Source organism: Pleurodeles waltl, chromosome 4_2, assembly GCF_031143425.1.
Source record: "Pleurodeles waltl isolate 20211129_DDA chromosome 4_2, aPleWal1.hap1.20221129, whole genome shotgun sequence".
NCBI lineage: Eukaryota > Metazoa > Chordata > Amphibia > Caudata > Salamandridae > Pleurodeles > Pleurodeles waltl.
Genome location: NC_090443.1, coordinates 1,057,164,924 through 1,057,188,240, shown reverse-complemented (window position 1 = coordinate 1,057,188,240; position 23,317 = coordinate 1,057,164,924). Strand labels below are relative to the sequence as shown.

At 50.0% G+C, this 23,317-nt stretch overlaps 1 protein-coding gene across 1 annotated transcript in view; it reads left to right on the top strand.

Moving 5' to 3' along the window:
- Positions 1–15,402, top strand: part of LOC138293750 (glutathione S-transferase P 1-like) — a 133,602-nt gene extending 118,200 nt beyond the window's left edge. The window contains exons 6-7 of the mRNA XM_069233090.1: positions 13,371–13,478; positions 14,038–15,402. Coding sequence (XP_069089191.1) covers positions 13,371–13,478; positions 14,038–14,226 — 297 coding nt within the window. The 3' untranslated portion in view covers positions 14,227–15,402. The remainder of the gene's footprint in view (positions 1–13,370; positions 13,479–14,037) is intronic.
- Positions 15,403–23,317: the final 7,915 nt, after the last annotated feature.

Sequence of the window (23,317 nt, the reverse complement as noted above, 5' to 3'; positions counted from 1 at the left end):
GTCAGGTGAATAAATCTTCCACATTTGCATTTAGCGCAATGTATTTTGAGTCTGACTGATATAAGGTCTTCTGAAAACCATTTTGACGCATCATGACACCTGGCCAATTTGGCTTTCCGGAGAGAGGCATGCGTACTGCTGGCTTCTGTTAGCTAGTTTGTAATTCCTGCCTTGTATCAACCTATGCTGTCTTATATTTTGGTAAGGTGATTGCCGGTGAGTCGCAAAAGGAAATGATATCTACTTGCGCCCAATTTCTGGATAGAATTCCCATGCATGGAGAGAGGTTTGATGGGGCCAGGCCAATAAGTGAAAATGTAATTTGGTAATGGTCGGATCATACATAAGGCATGACCGTAGGGTTAGACACTGATAAATTAGTGGACTAAACTTGGTCGAATGTATGGCCTTTGATGTGAGTGGGTGAGAACTCAAACTCCTGAACAGGTTGGGGAGATCTGTAGCTGGTTGCCCACCAGTTTCCTCCTTTGGCCAATAGTTGAACTCACCAATTACAAGTATTTTTGCTTGCTAAATTACTAGAGGAGAAATGTGTTCCGCAATAAGTTGCAGGAAGTGGGGCTTATGGTCCCGGGGGTCTGTACACCAGGGCACATATTAGAGCAGAGGTTGAGGAGTTGAGTTTGATTAAAAGACTGTCAGCTGCTGGGATGTCAAGTGATACAAGGCTGGAGAACTTGAGATGTTTCTTCATCACTGCTGCTACTCCTCCACATATTTTGCCTGCAGGTTTATTAGTTTTAAGTAAATAAAAGCTTTCTGGCAGGGCAGCTAGAATATTAGGGAACAATTCATCAGTTAGCCAGAAAATAAAATATTCAGAGTTTTAGAATCCAGAAGATGAAATATTTATGTTTGGTGTTCAGCCATAGACTGGTGTTTAGATAGGTGACCTTGAAGTGGTTGGTTGAGGAAGGGATCCTAGCGGGGGCAATAGCAGGAGGAGTGAGTAGTAGGAGTGACTTCAGCAGCTGGAATATTTTTATTTAGTAAACCTAGCTTAGATAGATTGGACAAAATGATGGGGTCTCGTTTGCGGCCTTTCAAATGTAGATGTCTAAGATCAACAGAGGTCTAGGAGAACTCTTCTGCACAGAGACTAGCCCCCAGCCCCAGCCGGCCACAGATGGGCACAGGCGGGCTTGCTTTTGGCCAAATGGGCCTAGGCCTCTTCTAATCTGATTGGTTCCCCCCAACACATCAGGAACTAGCTTGTCGCGTCTTCGAGTGGGAATGAAATTGCACTAAAAGCAGTAAGGTGCCCAATATTTTTTTAAATTAAAGTGCAAATGCATGAATACTTAAAAAAGCCTCTGAAAAAGTCTCTGGGGAATGTTTAAAAAAGTCTCAGAACACAAGTTGGATTGCATTCTCCTTTCTGAACATGAGCTGGGCTACACCTTCCTGTCTCTCATCAATAGGTTGGTCACACTCTTTTCTTGCTGCAGGAGTTGGCTTCCACCCTTCCTTCTTTAAACAGAGTTTATGTCACCAACCTCCCTTCTGGTTGCACCCTTCCTTCTCTTAAGCTGGGTAGGTTATACAAACTTTCTCTGAAGCTGAGCGGAGTCACACTCTCCAGTTGGTAGACATAACTGGTGCTGGGAGCTACGTTGATTTGTCCTCTTCCTTCTTTAAACATAAGTTATATTAGCAGCCTGCCTTCTTTTACCATGATTATCCTTCACTCTCCCTTCTTTGGCCTTGGCTTCGCTTGCACGTGCCTTTCTCTCAACCTGAGCGAGTTACTCTCTTTTTTAAACATCAGTGGTGTTAACATCTTGCCTTCTAGGATCATGGGTTGGGTTGCATTCTTTTTTTCTTTCAACAGCAAAGAACTCTCCCTATTCTGGACCTATGTTGCCTTAACACTCTCTTCTCTCAAACATAGCAGGTGCTGAGGGCAGCCTGCATCAGTTCCCTGGGGGATTTAAGTCTGTCCATAGTTCAGAGAGATTTCATGGTCCTTCAAGACAGTGACAATGCAGAAGCTTTCACATTGTAGCCTTCAGCTCTCCCTTTCCAAGCCCTAAACCCCTTTTTCTGGTCCACTCAGCATTCAATCTTCTCTTCAAGACAGCACATTGATGCCAACAGAGATGTCTTCTTGTGGCACAAAAGCCCACAGACACTCACCCTGGGTATCCTTCCTGACTTCACTGGACTCTTCCATAACTTTTCCTGGGGAGGCCAAGGCTCTTGCACTTGAAGTCTTTCAATCTCCCTTTAAGCATCACCCAACTTTGCCTCCTCAACAGCTCCTACATCCCTTGTGAGAGACTGGAGACTTGACAGCCCCAAAAATAAATATGGCTTTATTCACAAACTGCACTTCTTCATTTTGTGTAAATGTACTACCTTTCAGTATTCACAAACGGTGCTTTTGTAGTAACTTACTAAGGGTGGGTGAAGTATTCCGTTCCGTCTGCAGGATTGGCAGAATTTAGGTAACTCTGCGTTACTGTTTAGTGCAGAGTTCAGGCCAAATTCCGCCAATCGATGTGTTTTTATCCCACGGGGCTCCAGAATATGTGAGCTGGCGAGTGCAAGCGAGATTTGGCATCTGCTAATAAGATTTTCTTACATGGGTTAGTCGCTAGCGTTCGCAGTGGTCACGATCAGAGGGCTGCCATTCAAGTAGATCTTCTTCCCCTTGAGTAGATTTTCTACTAGAGCAGCAGCAACATCAACTCAAATGGCCATGCGCTCTTGTGCAACATATAGTGCTGTTTGCACTGCCTTTCAGCTCTACTCACACTACTGGTGCTAAGTTGCAGCAGGAGCAGTGTGAGCTGCATATTTTCCACCCTTTGGTGGAATTCTTCAGAATCGCGCTGAGTTTTTCTGTAACTCCGGGGAATTCCACAGAGTGAAATTCCACAAGTTCCGCCCACTCCTATAGCTTTTACTTTTGTAACTTTCACTTTTGCAGTACGTCCAGCACTACACATGGCCAACTGCTGTTACTGCAGCACCCTCCCATCGAAGATAATGGAAATAGGGGCTCAACACACAACCCATGGGAAATTATGTTAAATTAAATTATTTAAAATACTTAAAAATACACATAAATTAATGTTCAAAATAAATTATTATGTAATTATAAAATATTTAATATTGTGAAATTATAATTACATATTTGATTTAATTATAAAGTATTCAATTTCATTCAAATATTTCATAATTGAATGACCCTATAACAACCGTCAGCACAATTAGGAACCCAAGGTGTGCAGACTCTCCAGTTCAAGAAGTAAAAACTTAAGTGGAATATATGTCCGGGCATCATAGGTAAGGCCACGCAATTGTGGCATTACACGTATCTTTGTATTACTTATTTAGACCTGTGTTTAATGTAACTGGACCAGGTTTGCAGGGGGCAGAGACAGTAAGCTCAGAGCAGAGAGAGAGGCCATTATGCAGCGCATAGAAACAACGGCCCGGTGGAGGGGGCACACTGCGTGCGAATGGGAGACATCACTCTGGGACATTGGACCTGATGGTAGATGTCTGACTATCACTGATGTTTGGCCTGGCCCCAAGAAGGAAAAAACACTTTAATAAGGAGACCCTAACATTTTCATGTCAGGACATCATGGTGCACTGTGCACTGGCCAAGCTAGATGGAGGCTCTCTCGCCTAACTATGTGTGACCTCCTCACCCCTCTCCCCATCACTGTCCTTTACATACATGAGCATCAGTTTCCCATCTCCCCCTTCTGCCTCCACTTCCTGCCACAAAGGGAGACCACATCCAGCCAACATCCTGTCTTGTTTCTTCTCCTTCTTTGTTTATACAGAAGAGGGTCTGCTTTAGCAACCCTTTGCTGTGATTACACAGTAAGTCTTGCGGTGGTGGACTTGGTGGTAGAAGGCAGACATGTGAGAGCTTCTGCTCTAGCGGAGCCAGCGAGAGGGCCGTCAGCAGCGGCCTGCCTTGGGCGTTCCCTCTCAGGAGCTGTCGCACAGGGTAAGCGTCCTTCTGTGGGAGGGGAGCAAGCACGTGAGACTACGTTTGTAGAGGCTGCTGGGTTGCATAGCAGGATGCGAGCTTCCGGTTCTCAGGACATTGGCTGGGTACCTTTTATAGCTACCCTATCAGGGTTTCCCAATCACTAGGCACGTGTAGGTACAGCATCAGAACCTTAATAAAAGCATAGGTGCTAGAAGAGCAAGTCTTTAAACGTTTCTGGAAAACACCAAGGGATGGGCACGGTCTCAAGGAGGCAGGTAAAGTGTTCCACAAGTTGGGACCCAGGTAAGAGAAAGACCGACCACCCTGTTGGGTTCTCCTAACTCTGAGAGATTGCTGTTGCCTGATGAAAGAGATTGGCTGGGACAGTAGGGTGTCACCATCGATCTAAGATAGAGTGGACCTAAGTTCGACATAGCCTAATGCATACGGCAAAGAACTGGATACGCCTTCCGATCGGAAGCCGGTGGAGGTGTCCCAGAAGGTTGCAGTTAGAGGAATGCTTCGGGAGGTGGAAACATAATGTAGGGGACGCATTTTGTACTACCTGAAGATGCCAGAGAGAGGTCTTGGAGGTTCCCAGGTAAGGAATGTTGCCGTAGTCCAACCTAGAAATAATTACTGCTTGTAATGCTGGCAGTATCTTTCCTTAAGTTTTTACAGTGCAACCCATTGGTTGTTCAGTTGCTGTTGACACAGAGCCCAAGAAGTGCAGGGAAGAAAGGGCAGTGTGGAGGAGGATGCTGTTCACAGAGCAGATCCAGCTTTAGCACTTCCTACTATGGTTGACGTTGGGCTTGTGATCCCGCAGGGGGTGGCCGCAACCTTTGAGGCAAGCGAGGCTCCTCAGTCCCCTAAAAGGCCTCGAGTGGATGCTCTGGATCCTGTTGATCAGGATGACGATGAAGACAAGGGAAGGTCCATCCAGGGGACGGTGCTTAACGAGGTCCTGGACCGTAGACAGATTAATATGGCCTTGCCTGACCCTCTTGTGGTTGATGAATCAGAGGACTTTTTCTTCTCATTATCATAAAAAGGATTCTGAGTGATGAAGAATGAATGGAAAGAGGTGGGTAGACATACCTTTCCTCATGATCTCTCTAATAAATATCCATCACAGAGACTTGCAGAAGGTGAAATTTCTGCGTTGCAGATGGATTTCCTAGTGGGGGGACTCTCTTCTCAGGGGCCATAATCTCAGAAGAGGCTTCACCTTCGGACTCTGCAGACAAGCGGATAGACTTGGCTCTCAAGAAATCTTATGCAGCCTCTAATGTTGCTATTCGAGCAGCCGTCTTTGCCAGTTACACTGCGCAATCTCTGGAGAAGGACTTTCAGGGGTTAGCAGCGGTAACTGACCAAGGAGATGTTATTGTGATACATTGTGTAGTTCACTTTAAACATGCCAGCCCTTGCGTAAATAAGGTTGATTTCTGGAATTGTGGGATTAGAAGGGTTGTGCTGCCCGGGCTGTAGGCTGGTAGTATGCTGTTCTCCAGTAAACCTTTTGAATACTTCACCTTGGGCTCCAGATCTTTGAATGCAATTGATATGGCTACAGTTTGAGTGTTATTGGACCACCAGGTCAGGTTCCTCTACGCTGTCTCTTATGATTCTCTTCCAGCAATGCTCCAGCAGCGTGGTCTGCTATAGCAGCACATCGACAGCTGCGGATGATGTCACATGATGTGCAAAAAATGTATTCATGAAAATGCTTTTTTCGGGGTCCAAACTGTTCGGTGACCAGCTGGAGAGGATGATGAGGAAATCCGCAGAGGATAAAAAAAATGTTGGCCCCCGTTAAACATGTTTCAAGGGTTAGAGGGCCATAGAGCGTTGGGCCAGCCAGCGTTTCAAACTAACTTGGTTAATCAGCCCTTTCAGGGTAGGGGATGTGGCAGGGGTGTCCCTGACTCTGACAGATCCCCGGTACAACAGCTGGGTGGAGCAAGTCAGACTCAACTATCATCTAAATCCAGACTATGCCAAGATGGATGTGTGGTTTCCAGTTGGAGGAAGACCACAATATTATCTGTGTATGTGGGAGAGTACGATTCAGGATTTATGGCCTGGTTTAAATATTATTTCCTATGGGATTTAGATTTCGGCGGATGGGATATCTGTTACCGTTGTCACGGAGTAACTCATCTGCCAATATCTAAATCTGGCCCCTAATCTAATCCAATCTGTTGAAGAGCATGGTAACCTGCAGGCTTCTCAGTGCTTATCACAATCAGCACAACCTCAGCTGCAACCCCATACAGGTCCTGAAGGAACAACTGATTAACAAACAGCCAAGTTTCAGAGACTTTCTGAAAATGGATTTGGAGTTTGTTTGGTGCAGTCTAATTGGAAAATAATTCCCCAACTTGGGGTCCAGATACTTCAACAAATGGCCTCCCCGTCTCACTCTGCGGATTTTAGGTACCGTTACAAGATGCACATTTGTGGATCTCAAAGCCGTCCCAGGGATATGGGGTCCAATAGTGTTTGTAGTAGTTCAGGTCCATTGTTATAATAGGCCTATGAGCAATACAAAGGGCTCTGATCTGCACCCGCTGCTCAATCGGCAGCAAGTGAAGGTCTGCCGGTGCCCATTTTGCTGACAGCTGCCTCGGAATATTAAGAAGGAGGGGGGGGCTGCAGAGTTTTGAATAACCTGTAGTCTTTTTATTGCGTAGTGGGGGTACCTAAAGTACAAGCATTTCCCATGGGCCAACTGAGAGATTGCCTATGCCTGTACAATATCCTTCTGGAAAGGGAAGGCAAACGATCTAACCTTTTCCTCAGTATTGTCAGTGTGCCATTAGAACTTGTGGACATGGTTGGCCTGGGATTCCATAGCAAGCGAGTTGTCCAGCCAGACGTCCAGGCTTTTTATTGGGTTTTTGGGGCTGGGTGTATTACCTAAACAGCGCCTGGGTAGAAAAGTTGTTACCTAGAAGCATGAGATCCATCTTATCCCCATTAAGTTTGAGGCAGCTGCTGGCCATCGAGCCAGGCACCTCCGTTAGACACGGTACAAGTGGTTGGCGGTTGGAGCAATCTTCTGGAACAATAGAGATGACAAGTTGAGTGTCGTCTGCGTACGAGGCTACTGTCAGTCCAAAAGCTTGTACTGTCTCTGCTGGGGAGCGCATATAAAGGTTATAGAGGGTGTGGCCCAGATATGAGCCCTGTGGTACTCTGCTTTCAAGGGAAAGATGTCTGAGCAGCACACTTGGGGGGTGATTCTAACATTGGCGGGCGGCGGAGGCCGCCCGCCAATGTTCCCCCTCCAAAATACCGCTCCGCGGTCAAAAGACCGCTGAGGGTATTTTGGGATTTGCCCTGGGCTGGCGGGCGGCCGCCAAAAGGCCGCCCGCCAGCCCAGGGCAAATCGACCTTCCCATGAGGACGCCGGCTCCGAATGGAGCCGGCGTAGTGGGAAGGTGCGACGGGTGCAGTTGCACCCGTCGCGTATTTCAGTGTCTGCTAGGCAGACACTGAAATACTTTGTGGGGCCCTCTTACGGGGGCCCCTGCCGTGCCCATGCCATTGGCATGGGCACGGCAGGGGCCCCCAGGGGCCCCGCGGCACCCCCTACCGCCATCCTGTTCCTGGCGGGCGAACCGCCAGGAACAGGATGGCGGTAGGGGGTGTCAGAATCCCCCATGGCGGCGCAGCAAGCTGCGCCGCCATGGGGGATTCTAAGGGCAGCGGTAAACCGGCGGGAGACCGCCGGTTTACCCTTTCTGACCGCGGCCAAACCGCCGTGGTCAGAATGCCCTGCGGGGCACCGCCGGTCTGTCGGCGGTGCTCCCGCCGACCCTGGCCCCGGCGGTCTGAGACCGCCGGGGTTAGAATGACGGCCTTGATCTAGCACTTGGAAGGTTCTGTCTGCAGAAAAAGGTGCCAACCGTTTTAGTGCAACGCCTTTTATACCCATGCCTACAATTCTCTGAATGAGCATTGCGTGGTCAGCAGTGTTGAATGTGGCCCTGAGGTTCAAAGGGACGACTGCTGCAGAGCCTCCTGAGAATGGTCTAAGTTCTTCTACTACGGCTAAAAGTGCTGTTTCAGTGCTGTGCTGAGGTCTGAATCCCGTTCGGGTGGGTGGAGGATTTAGTTGGATTCCAAGAAAAGAGTAAGATGTTGGCTTACATGCTTCTCGTGGACGGATTATTGATGAACAATACAAAAGATACGTTTGGTTCATCAGTGCTGGGTTCAGTAGACCACTAGACCATTGTTGATGAAGTAATCCTACTGTGCACTTTTATTTGTATATAAATAAACTAAATCTGTGTGCTTCATATGGACTCTGGTTGAAGTCAATGTCATGGTTTGGTTTCAGCTCCCTTATGTACGACTGTGACGGGGAAGGAAGGCGAGGAGGTAATGCCCGGTTTCTTACCAGTGCGCCTCATTACTCCGAGTCCATCTCTTCATCGTCACAGTCAGATCACCATCCCTCGATCCCGGAAAGTCTCAGTTTCAATGGCTTGTGAGTTACAGGGTGTCCGATGGGTGTGGTTCCTCTTTATGGGAGGGACACTGCAGGGAAGGACGGTAAACCGCATTTTTTCATCTTGGGACTACTCTGGTAGAAGGAGCTGGTGGTCATTTATGTGAGGACTGTGACAGGGAAGAGAAGGAATCGGAGTAATGAAGATTACTGCTAAGTAACCCGGCATCAACCCGCCTCACCCTTATGTCGTCAGACAGCGCATGTCCAGTCCCGAGTGGGTGTTGTTATCTTTCAGTGCTCATAACACAATCTCGACATACATAAATCTGACTTAGATCTCTCCAGCCTTAAAATGACCTGCCTTCTTATTTGTGTTTTTACACCATTGCACACCGCTGAGCAGGAGTCTTAGACACAATGGGGCGTATTTACGAGCATTTCAAGCAATGCAGAATGCAACATCCATAGAAAAAGTAAATAAAGAGGAGGAAAAAAAGTCTCCTCGTTGCACCATCCTCTGGGAGGTGGACTGATGTGACGCAATCCCAGGGTAAAAAAACTTTGTAAATCTGGAATTCTATGAAATCCATTGGTGTATGCATAGGAACGCCCATGCCCACCCACGGAATGCCTATCAGCTCCAAATCTAACGTAGCACAAGCAGCTGTGTTGTGTTACATTTCTTTACAAAGCCACGCAAGACACAAATCTCCCCTTGTGTGGCTTTTAAACACAGAGGTTAAGTAAATCTGGGCCAGTACCTGCAGGAAGGTGGATGATTATCAATCCTGGAGACCATGGTAACCCCTTAATTGTTACTGGAAGGGTTGGGTTTCCTGGTGAGAATCCTACTCCTGGGGTAGAGAAGCATTGGGTCAATGCCTTGGAGTGGAGTCGACAATCCTGGTGGACCCGGAGCAGCAGCTGTAGTAGTTGGTCTTAGGTTTTTGGCGCTTAGGACCCGGAGGACCAGACAGGAGGATCGAGTGACAGATGGACAATTTGCAGAAGAGGTGAAACCATAATCCTGGTTGAAAAGGAAGGTTTTTCACAACAACCTACATTTCAGAAAGTTGTTTTCAACAAGTTGGCGTGGTCGCGTGTCGCACAGGCATGAGCGCAGCACCTGAGGAGCTCGCCTCCTTTGGTCCTGGTGTCCTCTTGGCTCCACCATCAGTAGGCTTCAGTTGGCAGACCCTAGATTACTGGGTGGAAGATGGCGGGCGCACACCTTAGAAAGGTATTCCGATGAGCGCCTAGGTGAAGGTTTGTCATCGAGACAAAGGGTTCGAAGTGCCTTCCACCCGTGCCACGCATTTTATTGTTATTATTTGTGAAGGAGAAAACAATAAATCACCACCTAAGCAGGCTCTCAAACCGCAGGCAACTCTCATGTTTTAGTGCCTTTTAAGTATTTTATAATATGAACTTTAAAAAAGAAGTGCCATCAAAATAAATAGCTGGTATATTAAGTTAATATAAAAAAATAAATAGAATGAAAACAGCACACTTTGAGCCTCCTTTGCAACTGAAGAGAAAAGAACTAACTTTTAGGCAGATGTGCTCAACCTGCACAGCAGGCCTTGTGCTGTCACTCAAAGTGAAGGGAGCCAATGGGTAAAGTGGGCTGGTCCATTACCTCATGCTGTATGCTGGTGGGTGGAACCGAAATGTGAATACAAAATGAACAGACTGTGGATGAAGCCTTCTGGCAAAAAGTCGCTCTTTACATGTTTATGATGTATGATTGTTTGGGAGAAACAAGAGGCTGGAGAGACAGCTAAAGGTTTCTCAGAAGCCAGACCTAAAAAGGTGCTGTCATGACGAGGGCATGGAGGTAAATGTAGGAGGCTGGCCTGGCTTATAGTGGGTACCATATGGTACTTACACCTTGTGCCAGATCCAGTTATCCCTTATTAGTAGGTTAGAGGTGTTCTAGCAGCTTAGGCTGATAGAGGTAGCTATAGCAGAGCAGCTTAGGCTGAACTAGGAGACATGCAAAGCTCCTACTATACCACTTATATCATGTAGCACTATATCATAAGAATCACAATACTCAGAGTTACTAAAAATAAAAGTACTTGATTTTAGTGACAATATGTCAAAAGTATCTCAGAGGATATACTCCCTTAGGAGGTCAGTAAAATACGCAAAATATACACACAAACCAAAATCAGGTAACTAAAACACTTAGAAAAGTAGTGCAAACACCGTAGAACACAATAGAATGCAATAGGAGACAATAGGCCTAGGGGCAACACAAACCATATACTCCAAAAGTGGAATGCGAACCACAAATGGACCCCAGGCCTAGTGTAGTGTGTAGAGGGTCACTGGGAGTGCAAGAAAACACTAAGGGGGTCCAAGATACCCCACCCCAAGAACCTGAAACGTAGGAGTAAAGTTACCCTACTACCCCAGAAAGACAGTAAAGTCGAGTTAGGGGATTCTGCAAAGACAACAACTGACTGCAAAGCACTGAAGATGGATTCCTGGACCTGAGGACCTGTAAAGGAAGGGGACCAAGTCCAAGAGTCACGCAAGTGTCCAGGGGGGGGGGGCAGGAGCCCATAAAACCATGGATGAAGGTGCAAAAGGGCTGCCTCTGGGTGGAAGAAGCTAAAGATTCTGCAACAACGGAAGGTGCCTGGAACTTCTCCTTTGGTCAGAAGATGTCCCACGGCTTGCTGGAGAATTCAGAGTTGTTTCCACGCAGAAAGACCGCAAACAAACCTTGCGAGCTGCAAGAGTCATGATTAAAGATTATGGGTTCTGCCAGGGCCCAGGAAGGACCAGGAGGTCGCCCCTTGGAGGCGGAGACAGAGGGGGCGCTCAGCAACAGAGAGAGCCCATGCGGAAGCAGGCAGCACCCGCAAAAGCACTTGAACAGGCATTCAAGAAATCTGTGATCATGGCAGTCGTCTCAACACAACAAAAGAGGGTTTCACGAAGCCGGAGGTCAACGCAGTGAGTTGGGCAATGCAGGACGGAGTGCTGGGGACCTGAACTGTGCTGTGCACAAAGGAAGTCTTGCAATAGTGCAGAGAAGCCCTAGCAGCTGCAGATCACGCAGTACACAGGATTACTGTCTGGCGTGGGGAAGCAAGGACTTACCTCCACCAAAGGACCACTGGACTGTCGGGGTCACTTGGATCCAGCTCCTGTGTCCCAGGGACCAAGCTTGTCAAGATAAGAGGGGACCCAGAGGACCGGTGATGCAGAAGTTTGGTGCCTGCGGTAGCAGGGGGAAGATTCCGTCGACCCACTGGAGATTTCTTCTTGGGATCCAGTGCAGGGTGAAGGCAGACAGCCCTCAGAGCATGCACCACCAGGAAACAGTTGAGAAAGCCGTCATGATTAGGCGCTACAATGTTGCTGGTAGTCTTCTTGCTACTTTGTTGCGGTTTTGCAGGCGTCCTGGAGCAACCAGCTTTCGATCCTTGGCAGAAGTCGAAGAGGGAAGTGCAGAGGAACTCTGGTGGGCTCTTGCATTCGTTATCTGAAGAGAAACCCACAAGAGAGACCATAAATAGCCCTCAGAGGAGGATTGGCTACCTAACCAGGTAAGAGCCTATCAGGAGGGGTCTCTGACATCACCTGCTGGCACTGGCCACTCAGAGGTCTCCATTGTGCCCTCACACCTCTGCATTCAAGATGGCAGAGGTCTGGGACACACTGGAGGAGCTCTGGGCACCTCCCCTGGGGTGGTGATGGACAGGGGAGTGGTCATTCCCCTTTCCTTTGTCCAGTTTCGCGCCAGAGCAGGGGCTGGGGGCTCCCTGAACCGGTGTAGACTGGCTTATGCAAGGAGGGTGCCATCCTTGCCCTTCAAAGCATTTCCAGAGGCCTGGAGAGGCTACTCCTCCCCACCCCTAAAGACCTATTTCCAAAGGAGAGGGTGTAACACCCTCTCTCAGAGGAAATCCTGTGTTCTGCTTTCCTGGGACTGGGCTGCCCAGACCCTAGGAGGGCAGAAACCTGTCTGGGGGTTGGCAGCAGCGGTGGCTGCAGAGAAAACCCCAGAGAGCTGGTTTGGCAGTACCTGGGGTCCATGCGGGAGCCCTGGGGATGCATGGGATTGGCTCCCCAATACCAAATTTGGCTTGGGGAGACAATTCCATGATCCTAGACATGTTACATGGCCATGTTCGGAGTTACCATTGTGAAGCAACATATAGGCATTGACCTAAATGTAGTGCACGCATGTAATGGTGTCCCCGCACTCACAAAGTCTGGGGAAATTGCCCTGAACAATGTGAGGGCACCGTGGCTAGTGCCGGTGTGCCCTCACACTAAGTAACTTTGTACCTAACCTTTACCAGGTAAAGGTTAGACATATAGGTGACTTATAAGTTACTTAAGTGCAGTGTAAAATGGCTGTGAAATAACGTGGACGTTATTTCACTCAGGCTGCACTGGCAGGCCTGTGTAAGAATTGTCAGAGCTCCCTATGGGTGGCAAAAGAAATGCTGCAGCCCATAGGGATCTCCTGGAACCCCAATACCCTGGGTACCTCAGTACCATATACTAGGGAATTATAATGGTGTTCCAGTGTGCCAATCAGAATTGGTGAAAATAGTCACTAGCCTGCAGTGACAATTTTAAAAGCATAGAGAGCATAAACACTGAGGTTCTGGTTAGCAGAGCCTCAGTGATACAGTTAGGCACCACGCAGGGAACACATATACACCACAAATTATGAGCACTGGGGTCCTGGCTAGCAGGGTCCCAGTGACACAGGCAAAAACAAACTGACACACAAGTAAAAATGGGTGTAACATGCCAGGCAAGATGGTACTTTTCTACAGTAAACATGCATGTTGCAAAGGGGGGGTGCAGACATGCATGTTGTGAATGAGATGCTGAGCCCTTGGTGCCTCAAGAGTGGGTTTAACAAGTCTTGTTGTAACTTCTGATCTCTTACAGGACAACGGGAAAGCAAAATACATTGAGAATCTACCCAATCAACTCGCCCCTTTTGAGAAACTTCTGTCGCAGAACAATGAAGGGCGCGGATTCATCGTGGGCAGCAAGGTGAGGTCTGTTCCACGGGAAATCTGAAGAACAAAATCTATCGATTGACAATCTGCAGCCATCGTGGTTCACTAGTCCATGTACTGATGTGTGTCACTAAATACAGTGCTGTTCTAATTGCTCTTAACATGATCCCCCCTTAATCTGTACCACATCAGCAGCACCCCCAGCCCTGGTCAGCAGGAGTCACTCACTCCTGTGTCTCTTTAGCAGCACTCCCAGGCAAGCAGGAGTCACTCAGTCCTGTCTCACCTCAGCAGCACTGCCAGCAGTTTCCCGTAAGAGGACCACTTGTCTCTCCTTCCTATGCAGTCCCTGATCTTGCCAAATAAAGCACACATGCACTCACAAAGCTCACAATATTAATTTACTGCTAAAGCGAACATACCATGGCTCTTCAAAGATGATGTCCTCTTGGCAGTGCCCTATTTATAATACACATTATTGCATTAGCGAGGGACTGCACTACAGATGGGTATCTCCTTAGAGGGACAGATTCTGGTTTGTGGAAAGTAACACTGGACTGTGTCCATTAAATGTTCTCTTTTTTCTGACACAGATCTCCTATGTGGACTACTGCATGCTCGACATCCTGCAGATCAACCTTGTACTTGCACCCGACTCCCTCAAGGACTTCCCACTACTTGCAGCCCATATGGATAGGATCGCCTCCCGTCCCAAGCTGAAGGCGTATCTCGAGTCAGAGGCACGTAAAAATAGGCCCATCAACTCCAACGGTAAGCAGTAACCACCGGGAGACATGTGATATGGCCTTCGATGCCAATAATAAGCCTTGACCACCAAAAACCAAATGATTGTCATCAATTTAAAAAAGAACCAGTGACACCCAAAAACCAAACAACACAGTAATCAATTCCAACATTGAGCATTCACTGCTGAATGATTCGATCATCAATTTCAACAACAACAAACCGTGACCACCAAACACCAAACAATGCAGTCATCAATTCCATCAACAAGCCTTAACCACCAAATGATTGTCATCAATTTCAACAACAACCAGTGACCCCCAAAAACCACAAAAACAAACAGTGACAATCAGTCATCAGTTCCAACAACAAGCCTTGATCACCAAATGATTTAATCATTAATTTCAACAAGAAGCATTGACCGCCAAATGATTCAATCATCAATGTCAACAAGCGACCGCCAAAAACCAAACAATGCAGTAAATCCAACAACAAGCCTTCACCGCTGAATGATTCGATCATCATTTTTGACAACAACAACCAGTGAAGTCCAAAAAACAAATAATGGTGTCATCAATCCAACAAGAAGCCTTGACTGCCAAATGATTCAGTCATTGATTTCAACAACAACAACCAGTGACCCCCAAAAAACAAATAATGCGTTCATCAATTTCAACAATTAATGCAGTCATCAATCCAACAACAAGCTTTGACCGCCAAATGATTCCATCATCAATTTTAACAACAACAACCAGTGACCGCCAAAAACCAAACAATGCTGTCATCAATTCCAACAACAAGCCTTCACCACTGAATGTTTCAATCATCAATTTCAACAACAACAACCCATGACCAACAAAAGTAAAATGATGCGGTCATCAAGTCCAATAACAAGCCTTCACCGCTGAATGATTTGATCATCAATTTCAACAACAACAACCAATGACCACCAAAAACCATATAATACAGTCATCAACTCCAACAAGCCTTTCACCGCCAAATGATTCAATCATCAATTTCAACAACAACCAGTGATGGCCAAAAACCTTAGGATGTGACCTGCAATTCCAGAAGCAAGCAAAGTCCACCAAGAACCATAGGATGAGACCACCAGAAACCAGTGTAAAGCACGTGACCCTCCAGAGGCTGTCAACAAAGAATGTTTTACTTGTGTGTGTGTTTCAAATAAAAATTGTGGCTGTTCTCTAGTCTGATTTGATCTGGAAAAGTGTTTGTATGAAACGACGACAGCTGTTTAACTATCTTAACTGAAGGGCGGGCAAATAAAATATAGAATACACACATTTAAATAATGTCCATGGTTACCTTTGAGAAGAAAGTGGTGAGGTCACTGTAGAGAACAAAGATCTTTCTTAAGAAGGAATGTAGGCATATATTTTATTGCATTCGTTATGGTGTCATACAAATAAATCCAATCAAACTCAAGCAACTATAACTCACTCCCTCGCCATGCACTGCTAATTACCCCACATGATACATCACTTATGATATTTATTAATAATAATATCAATGTAACATTTGCAGTAAAATATTTGAGAAGAAAACTGTGCATGGTGGGGGCATGAGTTATAGTTACTTAAAATAACTCTAACAGCAGAAGTTCTATGATTATGTACGTTTAAAATGTGGTCCTAACCATAACGTCCCTGTAACCTTTGTTTTTTTGGGTGAATTTCCGTACTTTTTTTAATTCTATTTCCTAACTATAACGTCCCTGTAACCTTTGTGGTTTTTCACTGAATATACACATAACCTACTACTCGCCAGTAGGTAGTCATTGTTAGGACCTAATTCCCTTAGACAAAGCTCTTTTTTTGCTAATAACTTTGCCCCTGTTTGACGAATCTTCACAATATTTTTTAAAATAGTGTCCTGCTCACTTCAGCTGCTGTCTGGAAAGTTTCAGGGTGATCCGTGAACTGGGGGCCAGGAAAAAGGGGGGTTCCAAAATGCTTTTTAACCCCATGCAATTTCCCATAGGGATTTTGAACACGACTACAGCCAGGACTGAATTACACTAAATGTGGCAGAAATCTAGCTCTTGGTCCAGAAAGAGTTCTTTTTGTGATTTGGTGTAATGCGTTAAGTAGTTTTGGAATTATTTAAGGAAAGAAATATAGATATCTAGAGAATCTAATCCACTGCGGATCCGACAGACCTCATGTGAGATCTGATTGGCTGCCAACACTTCATCCGGGAAGTGTCGGCAGCCATCTTGGGGCTCGGACTCAGCGAAGTCTCAAGAAAAAAGTAAACAACAAATAGAGAAGCAGGCAGGGTAGTAATATCCTGACCCTCTAGGCCTGGTAGTAGAGTCCCAGAGGGACAACGCCAGGGCCAAAATATGTTTTTTAATACTTTTTGCCACAAATTTCCAGAGGATCCGCGAATACACACAAATCATTTTTTTTAAACGGGCGCGGTCTCCCGCACTTGTTTTTTCATTTGCCCCCACACAGGGCCAGCTCTTGGGCTGTATTAATGTGTATTATTATGAGAGGGGGGGCACGCATGACCCCGCTTGCCAGGCCAATCTCTGCACCAGGGACCCCATTCCCCAGGGCCCAGCCAAGTTTAAAAAGTGGGAGGGGGCGCTCAGCCCCCATCTACAGCTAATTTCTGCCCCGGGAACTCCATCCCCTGGGACCTGGCCGATACTTCAAAAGGGGAGGCATGCCGGATGGTCCTCCTCCTGGGTTTATTTCAGCCCATAGCCCCCCTCCCTGGACGTTTTTTTTAGGCCCCTGGGTCAACCACCGTCCTGGGGCCAGGCCCTTAATTTAAAGGGAGAGGGTGGCCCCTCCTGGAGCCATTAATGGTCCCAGGGACTGTCACCCCTCCTAGGACTAGCTCCCTATATCCGAGCCACCCACCATCAGGTCATAGCTGTTTGCTCTCACTTGGTGGGAGCTATTTGACAGCTCCCACCAAAAGAGAGCAAACTTTATGGCCGCTTCCAGTGGGCGAGAACAATAAAAATGCTCCTACTCACTGGGAACGGAATCCCTGCCCGCTGTGAGGTGGGCAAGGAGACAGATGATAAAATTGTTCCTGCATGTAGGGAGCAGCATTGCTTGCAGCTCCCTGTGTGTGGGAGCAGTGCTGGCTCCTGCTGGAGGCAGGGAGCAGGCTGAGGCCATGGGGGCATTCGGGCTCACCCAATGGCCTCCAACAACAAGTCTGTGGGTGCCATAGGTTGACATCCACCATTTAGTGGCCAGGCCGCGGGGGCGGGGGCCAAGGCCAATATTGGGCTGTGGGGGGAAAGGGGTTTGCCCCCTCTTACATGCTCGCCCCCTCTTTACTAACAGGTCACGTCCCGGAGGATGGTGCCGTGGGGCCAATATTGACCCTGGAAGAGGGACTATGTGCTGCCCTCCCATTTTACTGCATGGCCAGGTCCCAGCGGTTGGTGTCCCTGGGGCAATATTGGAATAGGGAGCAGGGCGCATGCCCCCTCCCTTTATAATAAGGCCAGGCCCCGCGATATGGGCTCCCCAGAACCAAAATCGGACAGGGAGGAGGCTGCATGTCCCCTCCCCCTTTAGTTACTGGGTAGGCCATGGGAGATGGAGTCCCCGGGGCCAATATTGGCCCAGGGAGGGGAACTGCGTGCCCCCTCCTTTTATAATATGGCCAGGTCCACGAAGATCGAGTCGCCGGGGCCAATATTGGCCTGGGGAGAGGGGCTGCTTGCCTCCCTTCTGCATAATTTGCAGGGGATGCCGGGCCAAATATGGCCTGGGGATGGTGGCCACATACCACCTCCCCTAAAAGAAGGTGGCAGGCCGTGAGGCATAGGGTCCTCAGGGCAGAAATCATGTTGCATATTGTGTTCTATTCTCTCCATTATTCTGATTGCTGTGTCTCATGTAAATATATTTAGGATCCACGTATAATTCTGTGCATTGCGCCTAGACTCGCTCCTCACTCCAGCCTTGAGGAAGCACGGGCTGTCTATGGAGAGAGGAAAATGAGGGGGAGGACAGAGAGGAAGGCAGCAGGAAGAGGGGAGGTCAGTGTCGCAGTGGGGAGGAAGAGAAGTGAGAGGGGAGGGAAGAGGAGGGAGGGAGAGAGAGAGAGAGAGAAAGAGGGAGACAGAGAGAGAAGCAGCAATCGAAATGAGTTAATAAAGACTAGGAGCTATGGTGCATGCAATGGGAGCAGGGTCAGTGAGTGCAGGTCAGTGAGCATGGGGGGGGTCAGTGAGCATTAGGGAGGGTCAGTGAGCATTAGGGCGGGTCAATGAGCATTAGGGAGGGTCAGTTAGCATGGGGCGGGTCAGTGAGCGTGGGGCTGAGTCAGTGAGCATTAGGGAGGGTCAGTGAGCATGGGAGCGGGTGATTGAGCGTGGGGCCGGGTCAGTGAGCATTAGGGAGGGTCAGTGAACATGGGAGCGGGTGAGTGAGCGTGGTGCCGGGTCAGTGAGCATTAGGGAGGGTCAGTGAGCATGGGAACGGGTGAGTGAGCGTGGTGCCGGGTCAGTGAGCATTAGGGAGGGTCAGTGAGCATGGGGCGGGTCAGTGAGCGCGAGGCCGGGTCAAAGAGCATTAGGGAGGGTCAGTTAGCTTGTGGGCGGGTTAGTGAGCGTGAGGGCGGGTCAGTGAGAGTGGAGGTGGGTCAATGAGCATTAGGCAGGGTCAGTGAGCATGGGAGCGGGTCAGTGAGCTTGGGAGCGGGTCAGGGAGTATTAGAGAGGATCAGTGAGCATGGGGACAGGTCAGTTAGCATGGGGGTGGGTCAGTGAGTGTGAGGGCGGGTCACTTAGCATTAGGAGGTCAGCGAGCGTGGGAAGAGGTCAGTGAGCTTGGGGGCAAGTCAGTGAGAGTGGGGGCAGGGGGCAAGTCAGTGAGCATGGGGACGGGTCAGTGAGCATTAGGGAAGATCCGTGAGCGTGGGTGCGGGGGACAGGTCAGTGAGCATTAGGGAGGATCAGTGAGCGTGGGAGCGGGTCAGTGAGCGTGGGGACGGGTCAGTGAGCATTAGGGAGGATCAGTGAGCGTAGGGGCGGGTCAGTGAGTGTGGGGATGGGTTAGTGAGCATTAGGGAGGGTCAGTGAGCGTGGGGACGGGTCAGTGAGCATTAGGGAGGATCAGTAAGCATGGGAGCCGGTCATTGAGCATTAGGGAGAGTCAATGAGCATGAGGGTGAGTCAATGAGCATTAGGCAGGGGCATGAGCGTGAGGGCAGGTCAGTGAGAGTGGAGGCGGGTCAATGAGCATTAGAAAGGGTCAGTTAGCATGGGACGGGTCAGTGAGCGTGAGGGCGGGTCACTTAGCATTAGGGGGTCAGTGAGCTTGGGGGCGGGTCAGTGAGCGAGGGGACAGGTCAGTGAGCATTAGGGAGGATCAGTGAGATTGGGAGCAGGTCAGTGAGCGTGGGGACAGGTCAGTGAGCGTGGGGGCGGGTCAGTGAGCATTAGGGAGGATCAGTGAGCATGGGAGTGGGTCAGAGAGCGTGGGAGCGGTCAGTGAGCGTAGGGACAGGTCAGTGAGCATTAGGAAGGATTAGTGAGCGTGGGGGCGGGTCAGTGAGTGTGGGGACGGGTCAGTGAGCATTAGGGAGGGTCAGTGAGCATGGGGACGGGTCAGTGAGCATTAGGGAGGGTCAGTGAGTGTAGGGACGGGTCAGTGAGCATTAGGGAGGTGAGCGTGGGGGCAGGTCAGTGGGCATTAGAGAGGGTCAGTGAGTGTGGGGGCAGGTCAGTGAGCATTAGGGAGGGTCAGTGAGCATGGGAGTGGGTCAGAGAGTGTGGGGACGGGTCAGTGAGCATGGGGGCGGGTCAAATGTGCGGTATCTACCTATAAAATAATCAGCTTAAATGAAAAATAAATTAAAAAGTTGGTACTCAGTAGGAAATGCGCTATAGTACATTATGAAACCTGTATTAGTTAATACACTGCAGAGGTCTGTGCGTAACTGGAGCGCTACAGACTGTAAATCCTTGCGCCACAAGAGGCCTGAGCCTGGAATAATGTATGCAAGGGGGCGTTCTGACATAGGGAGACCCAAAAAATAACACAGTGAAATTTACAACATTTCTCTGAGCCATTTTTTCCGTCATTTTTAACGCCTGCTCAGAGGAGGTGTTAAAGTGACGCACCTGTTGTAATCAATGGGCCTCCCTGTGCTCTGCTGTACTACCCTCAAAATGTTTGACGCTAGTGCCGCAAAGCGCCACAATAATGGCCAAAATGTTGATGCTATTGGCCTAATGTGCGCTATGGTGTGCCATATTGTAAACAGTGCTTATTTTGTAAATAAAAATGTGCTGGTTCCCAAAGCCCTCCCCCTAAACATGCGGCTGCTGCAATTAAATGTGCGAACACGGAATACTGAGGCAGCGTAATCCTGAAGCCATCTCGGGCCTCTTTAATCCATTTACAGCCGCTCCCTGCCCCTTCAGCTCACTCTTGCAGCTTTCTGCTTTCTCCCTTTGTGATGCTTTTTCGTTTTTCCCTCCTTCCATCTTTCCCATATGTGTATTTTGCTCGCAGCAAATGCTTGAGGCAGAAGAATAAGCCCTGGCCCTCAAAAATAAGTGCTGGTGCTCAGCATCGGAAACAACAAGCACAAATTAAGCACTGATTGTAAGTATGGCGCACCCATGGTGTCGTTAGGTAGCAGTGGAGGAGGCGCAAAAATTCTTGTAAATCTGGGCCAGAATGTGCTTAGAGACCCGAACTGTGGAGCTTTAGGTGGGTAAGATGAACCCCACTTGTTTGCCCCCCTTCTTCTCCGCCCCAATCGGCACTGTCTGAGGTGTGAGCATCTTCTCCCAGCCGGGCCGCAGGGCACTTAAAGGCAGTGGCGGCCGGCAGCTTTGGGAGGGGGGCGGACGGGGCACACACACACACAGACTCATTCTTTCACACACAGACACGCACGCACACATGCATGCTCATCCATTAACAACACTCATTCCATTCAAACATGCACGCACGCACCAAACATTCATTTTACAAGATCACACACATTCATTCTTTCACACGCACGCACATCCATTAACAACACTCATAACACTCAAACGTGCACGCGCGCACCAAACATTCAATGTAAAACATAACACAAATACATACACACACACTTACCTTTAGCCTCCGGGTCCCAGGAGGGTTGGGACTGCTGTCTTCCCTCAATGGCCGAGCTGAGGTCAGCCAATGAGGGAAGGCAGCAGTCCCAGCCTCGTCACAGAGTGGGATGGGGTCAGTGAGACTGCTGACCCCACCCTACTCTGTGACGAAGTGTCGCTGATTGACACTCACTCTCGGCGCTTCAGGGCTTAAACCTGAAGCGCCCATGTCGAAGTCAATGGGTGACGCTTTCCTCGTCACCCAGGAGGGGGCCTCGAGGCACCTTTGCTGAACAGAGGAGGTCGCGCCCATAGGAGCTGTAACCTCCTCATCCCAGCAAAGTTCAGCTCAGGCAGCCAGGACTCTGCAATCGCCTGAGCATGGAGAGTGTCTGTCAGGCTGACCTTTGTTCAGACTGACAGACACTCTTCATGGGGTGGTGGGGCGTGGCCCCTCCGCCCTAAAGGACGGGCCGCCACTGCTTAAAGGAACAGTGTCCCTTCTGAACGTAGAGCGCCTAGAAGCTGCCAGCGCCGCTGAATGTCCCTGCTCTTGCTTCATAAAAAGTTTGATCTTTAGAAGGTGCTTTTCCGGTCTGCCTCTGACGCACCCTCCTGGCCACTCCCTCCTTCCTGGTCACTCCCTGGTCCCTCCCTCCTGGTCACGCCCTCCCTGGCTGCGAGCCAGCCCTGCCTCCGACCCTCCCTCCTGGTCACTCCCTCCCGGTCACTCCCTCCCTGGCTGCGAGCGAGCCCTGCCTCCGACCCTCCCTCCTCGTCACTCCCTCCCGGTCACTCCCTCCCTGGCTGCGAGCGAGCCCTGCCTCCGACCCTCCCTCCTGGTCACTCCCTCCCGGTCACTCCCTCCCTGGCTGCGAGCGAGCACTGCCTCCGACCCTCCCTCCTGGTCACTCCCTCCCGGTCACTCCCTCCCTGGCTGCGAGCCAGCACTGCCTCCGACCCTCCCTCCTGGTCACTCCCTCCCGGTCACTCCCTCCCTGGCTGCGAGCCAGCACTGCCTCCGACCCTCCCTCCTGGTCACTCCCTCCCGGTCACTCCCTCCCTGGCTGCGAGCGAGCCCTGCCTCCGACACTCCCTCCTGGTCACTCCCTCCCGGTCACTCCTTCCCTGTCTGCGAGCCCTGCCTCTGACCCTCCCTCCTGGTCACTCCCTCCCGGTCACTCCCTCCCTGTCTGCGAGCGAGCACTGCCTCCGACCCTCCCTCCTGGTCACTCCCTCCCGGTCACTCCCTCCCGGTCACTCCCTCCCTGGCTGCGAGCGAGCCCTGCCTCCGACCCTCCCTCCTCGTCACTCCCTCCCGGTCACTCCCTCCCTGGCTGCGAGCGAGCCCTGCCTCCGACCCTCCCTCCTGGTCACTCCCTCCCGGTCACTCCCTCCCTGGCTGCGAGCGAGCACTGCCTCCGACCCTCCCTCCTGGTCACTCCCTCCCGGTCACTCCCTCCCTGGCTGCGAGCCAGCACTGCCTCCGACCCTCCCTCCTGGTCACTCCCTCCCGGTCACTCCCTCCCTGGCTGCGAGCGAGCCCTGCCTCCGACCCTCCCTCCTGGTCACTCCCTCCCGGTCACTCTATCCCTGTCTGCGAGCGAGCCCTGCCTCCGACCCTCCCTCCTGGTCACTCCCTCCCGGTCACTCCCTCCCTGGCTGCGAGCCCTGCCTCTGACCCTCCCTCCTGGTCACTCCCTCCCGGTCACTCCTTCCCTGTCTGCGAGCCCTGCCTCTGACCCTCCCTCCTGGTCACACCCTCCCGGTCACTCCCTCCCTGTCTGCGAGCCCTGCCTCTGACCCTCCCTCCTGGTCACTCCCTCCCGGTCACTCCCTCCCTGCCTGCGAGCGAGCCCTGCCTCCGACCCTCCCTCCTGGAGCCCTGCCTCCGACCCTCCCTCCTGGTCCCTCCCTCCTGGTCACGCCCTCCCTGCCTGCGAGCGAGCCCTTCCTCCGACCATCCCTCCTGGTCACTCCCTCCCGGTCACTCCTTCCCTGTCTGCGAGCGAGCCCTGCCTCCGACCCTCCCTCCT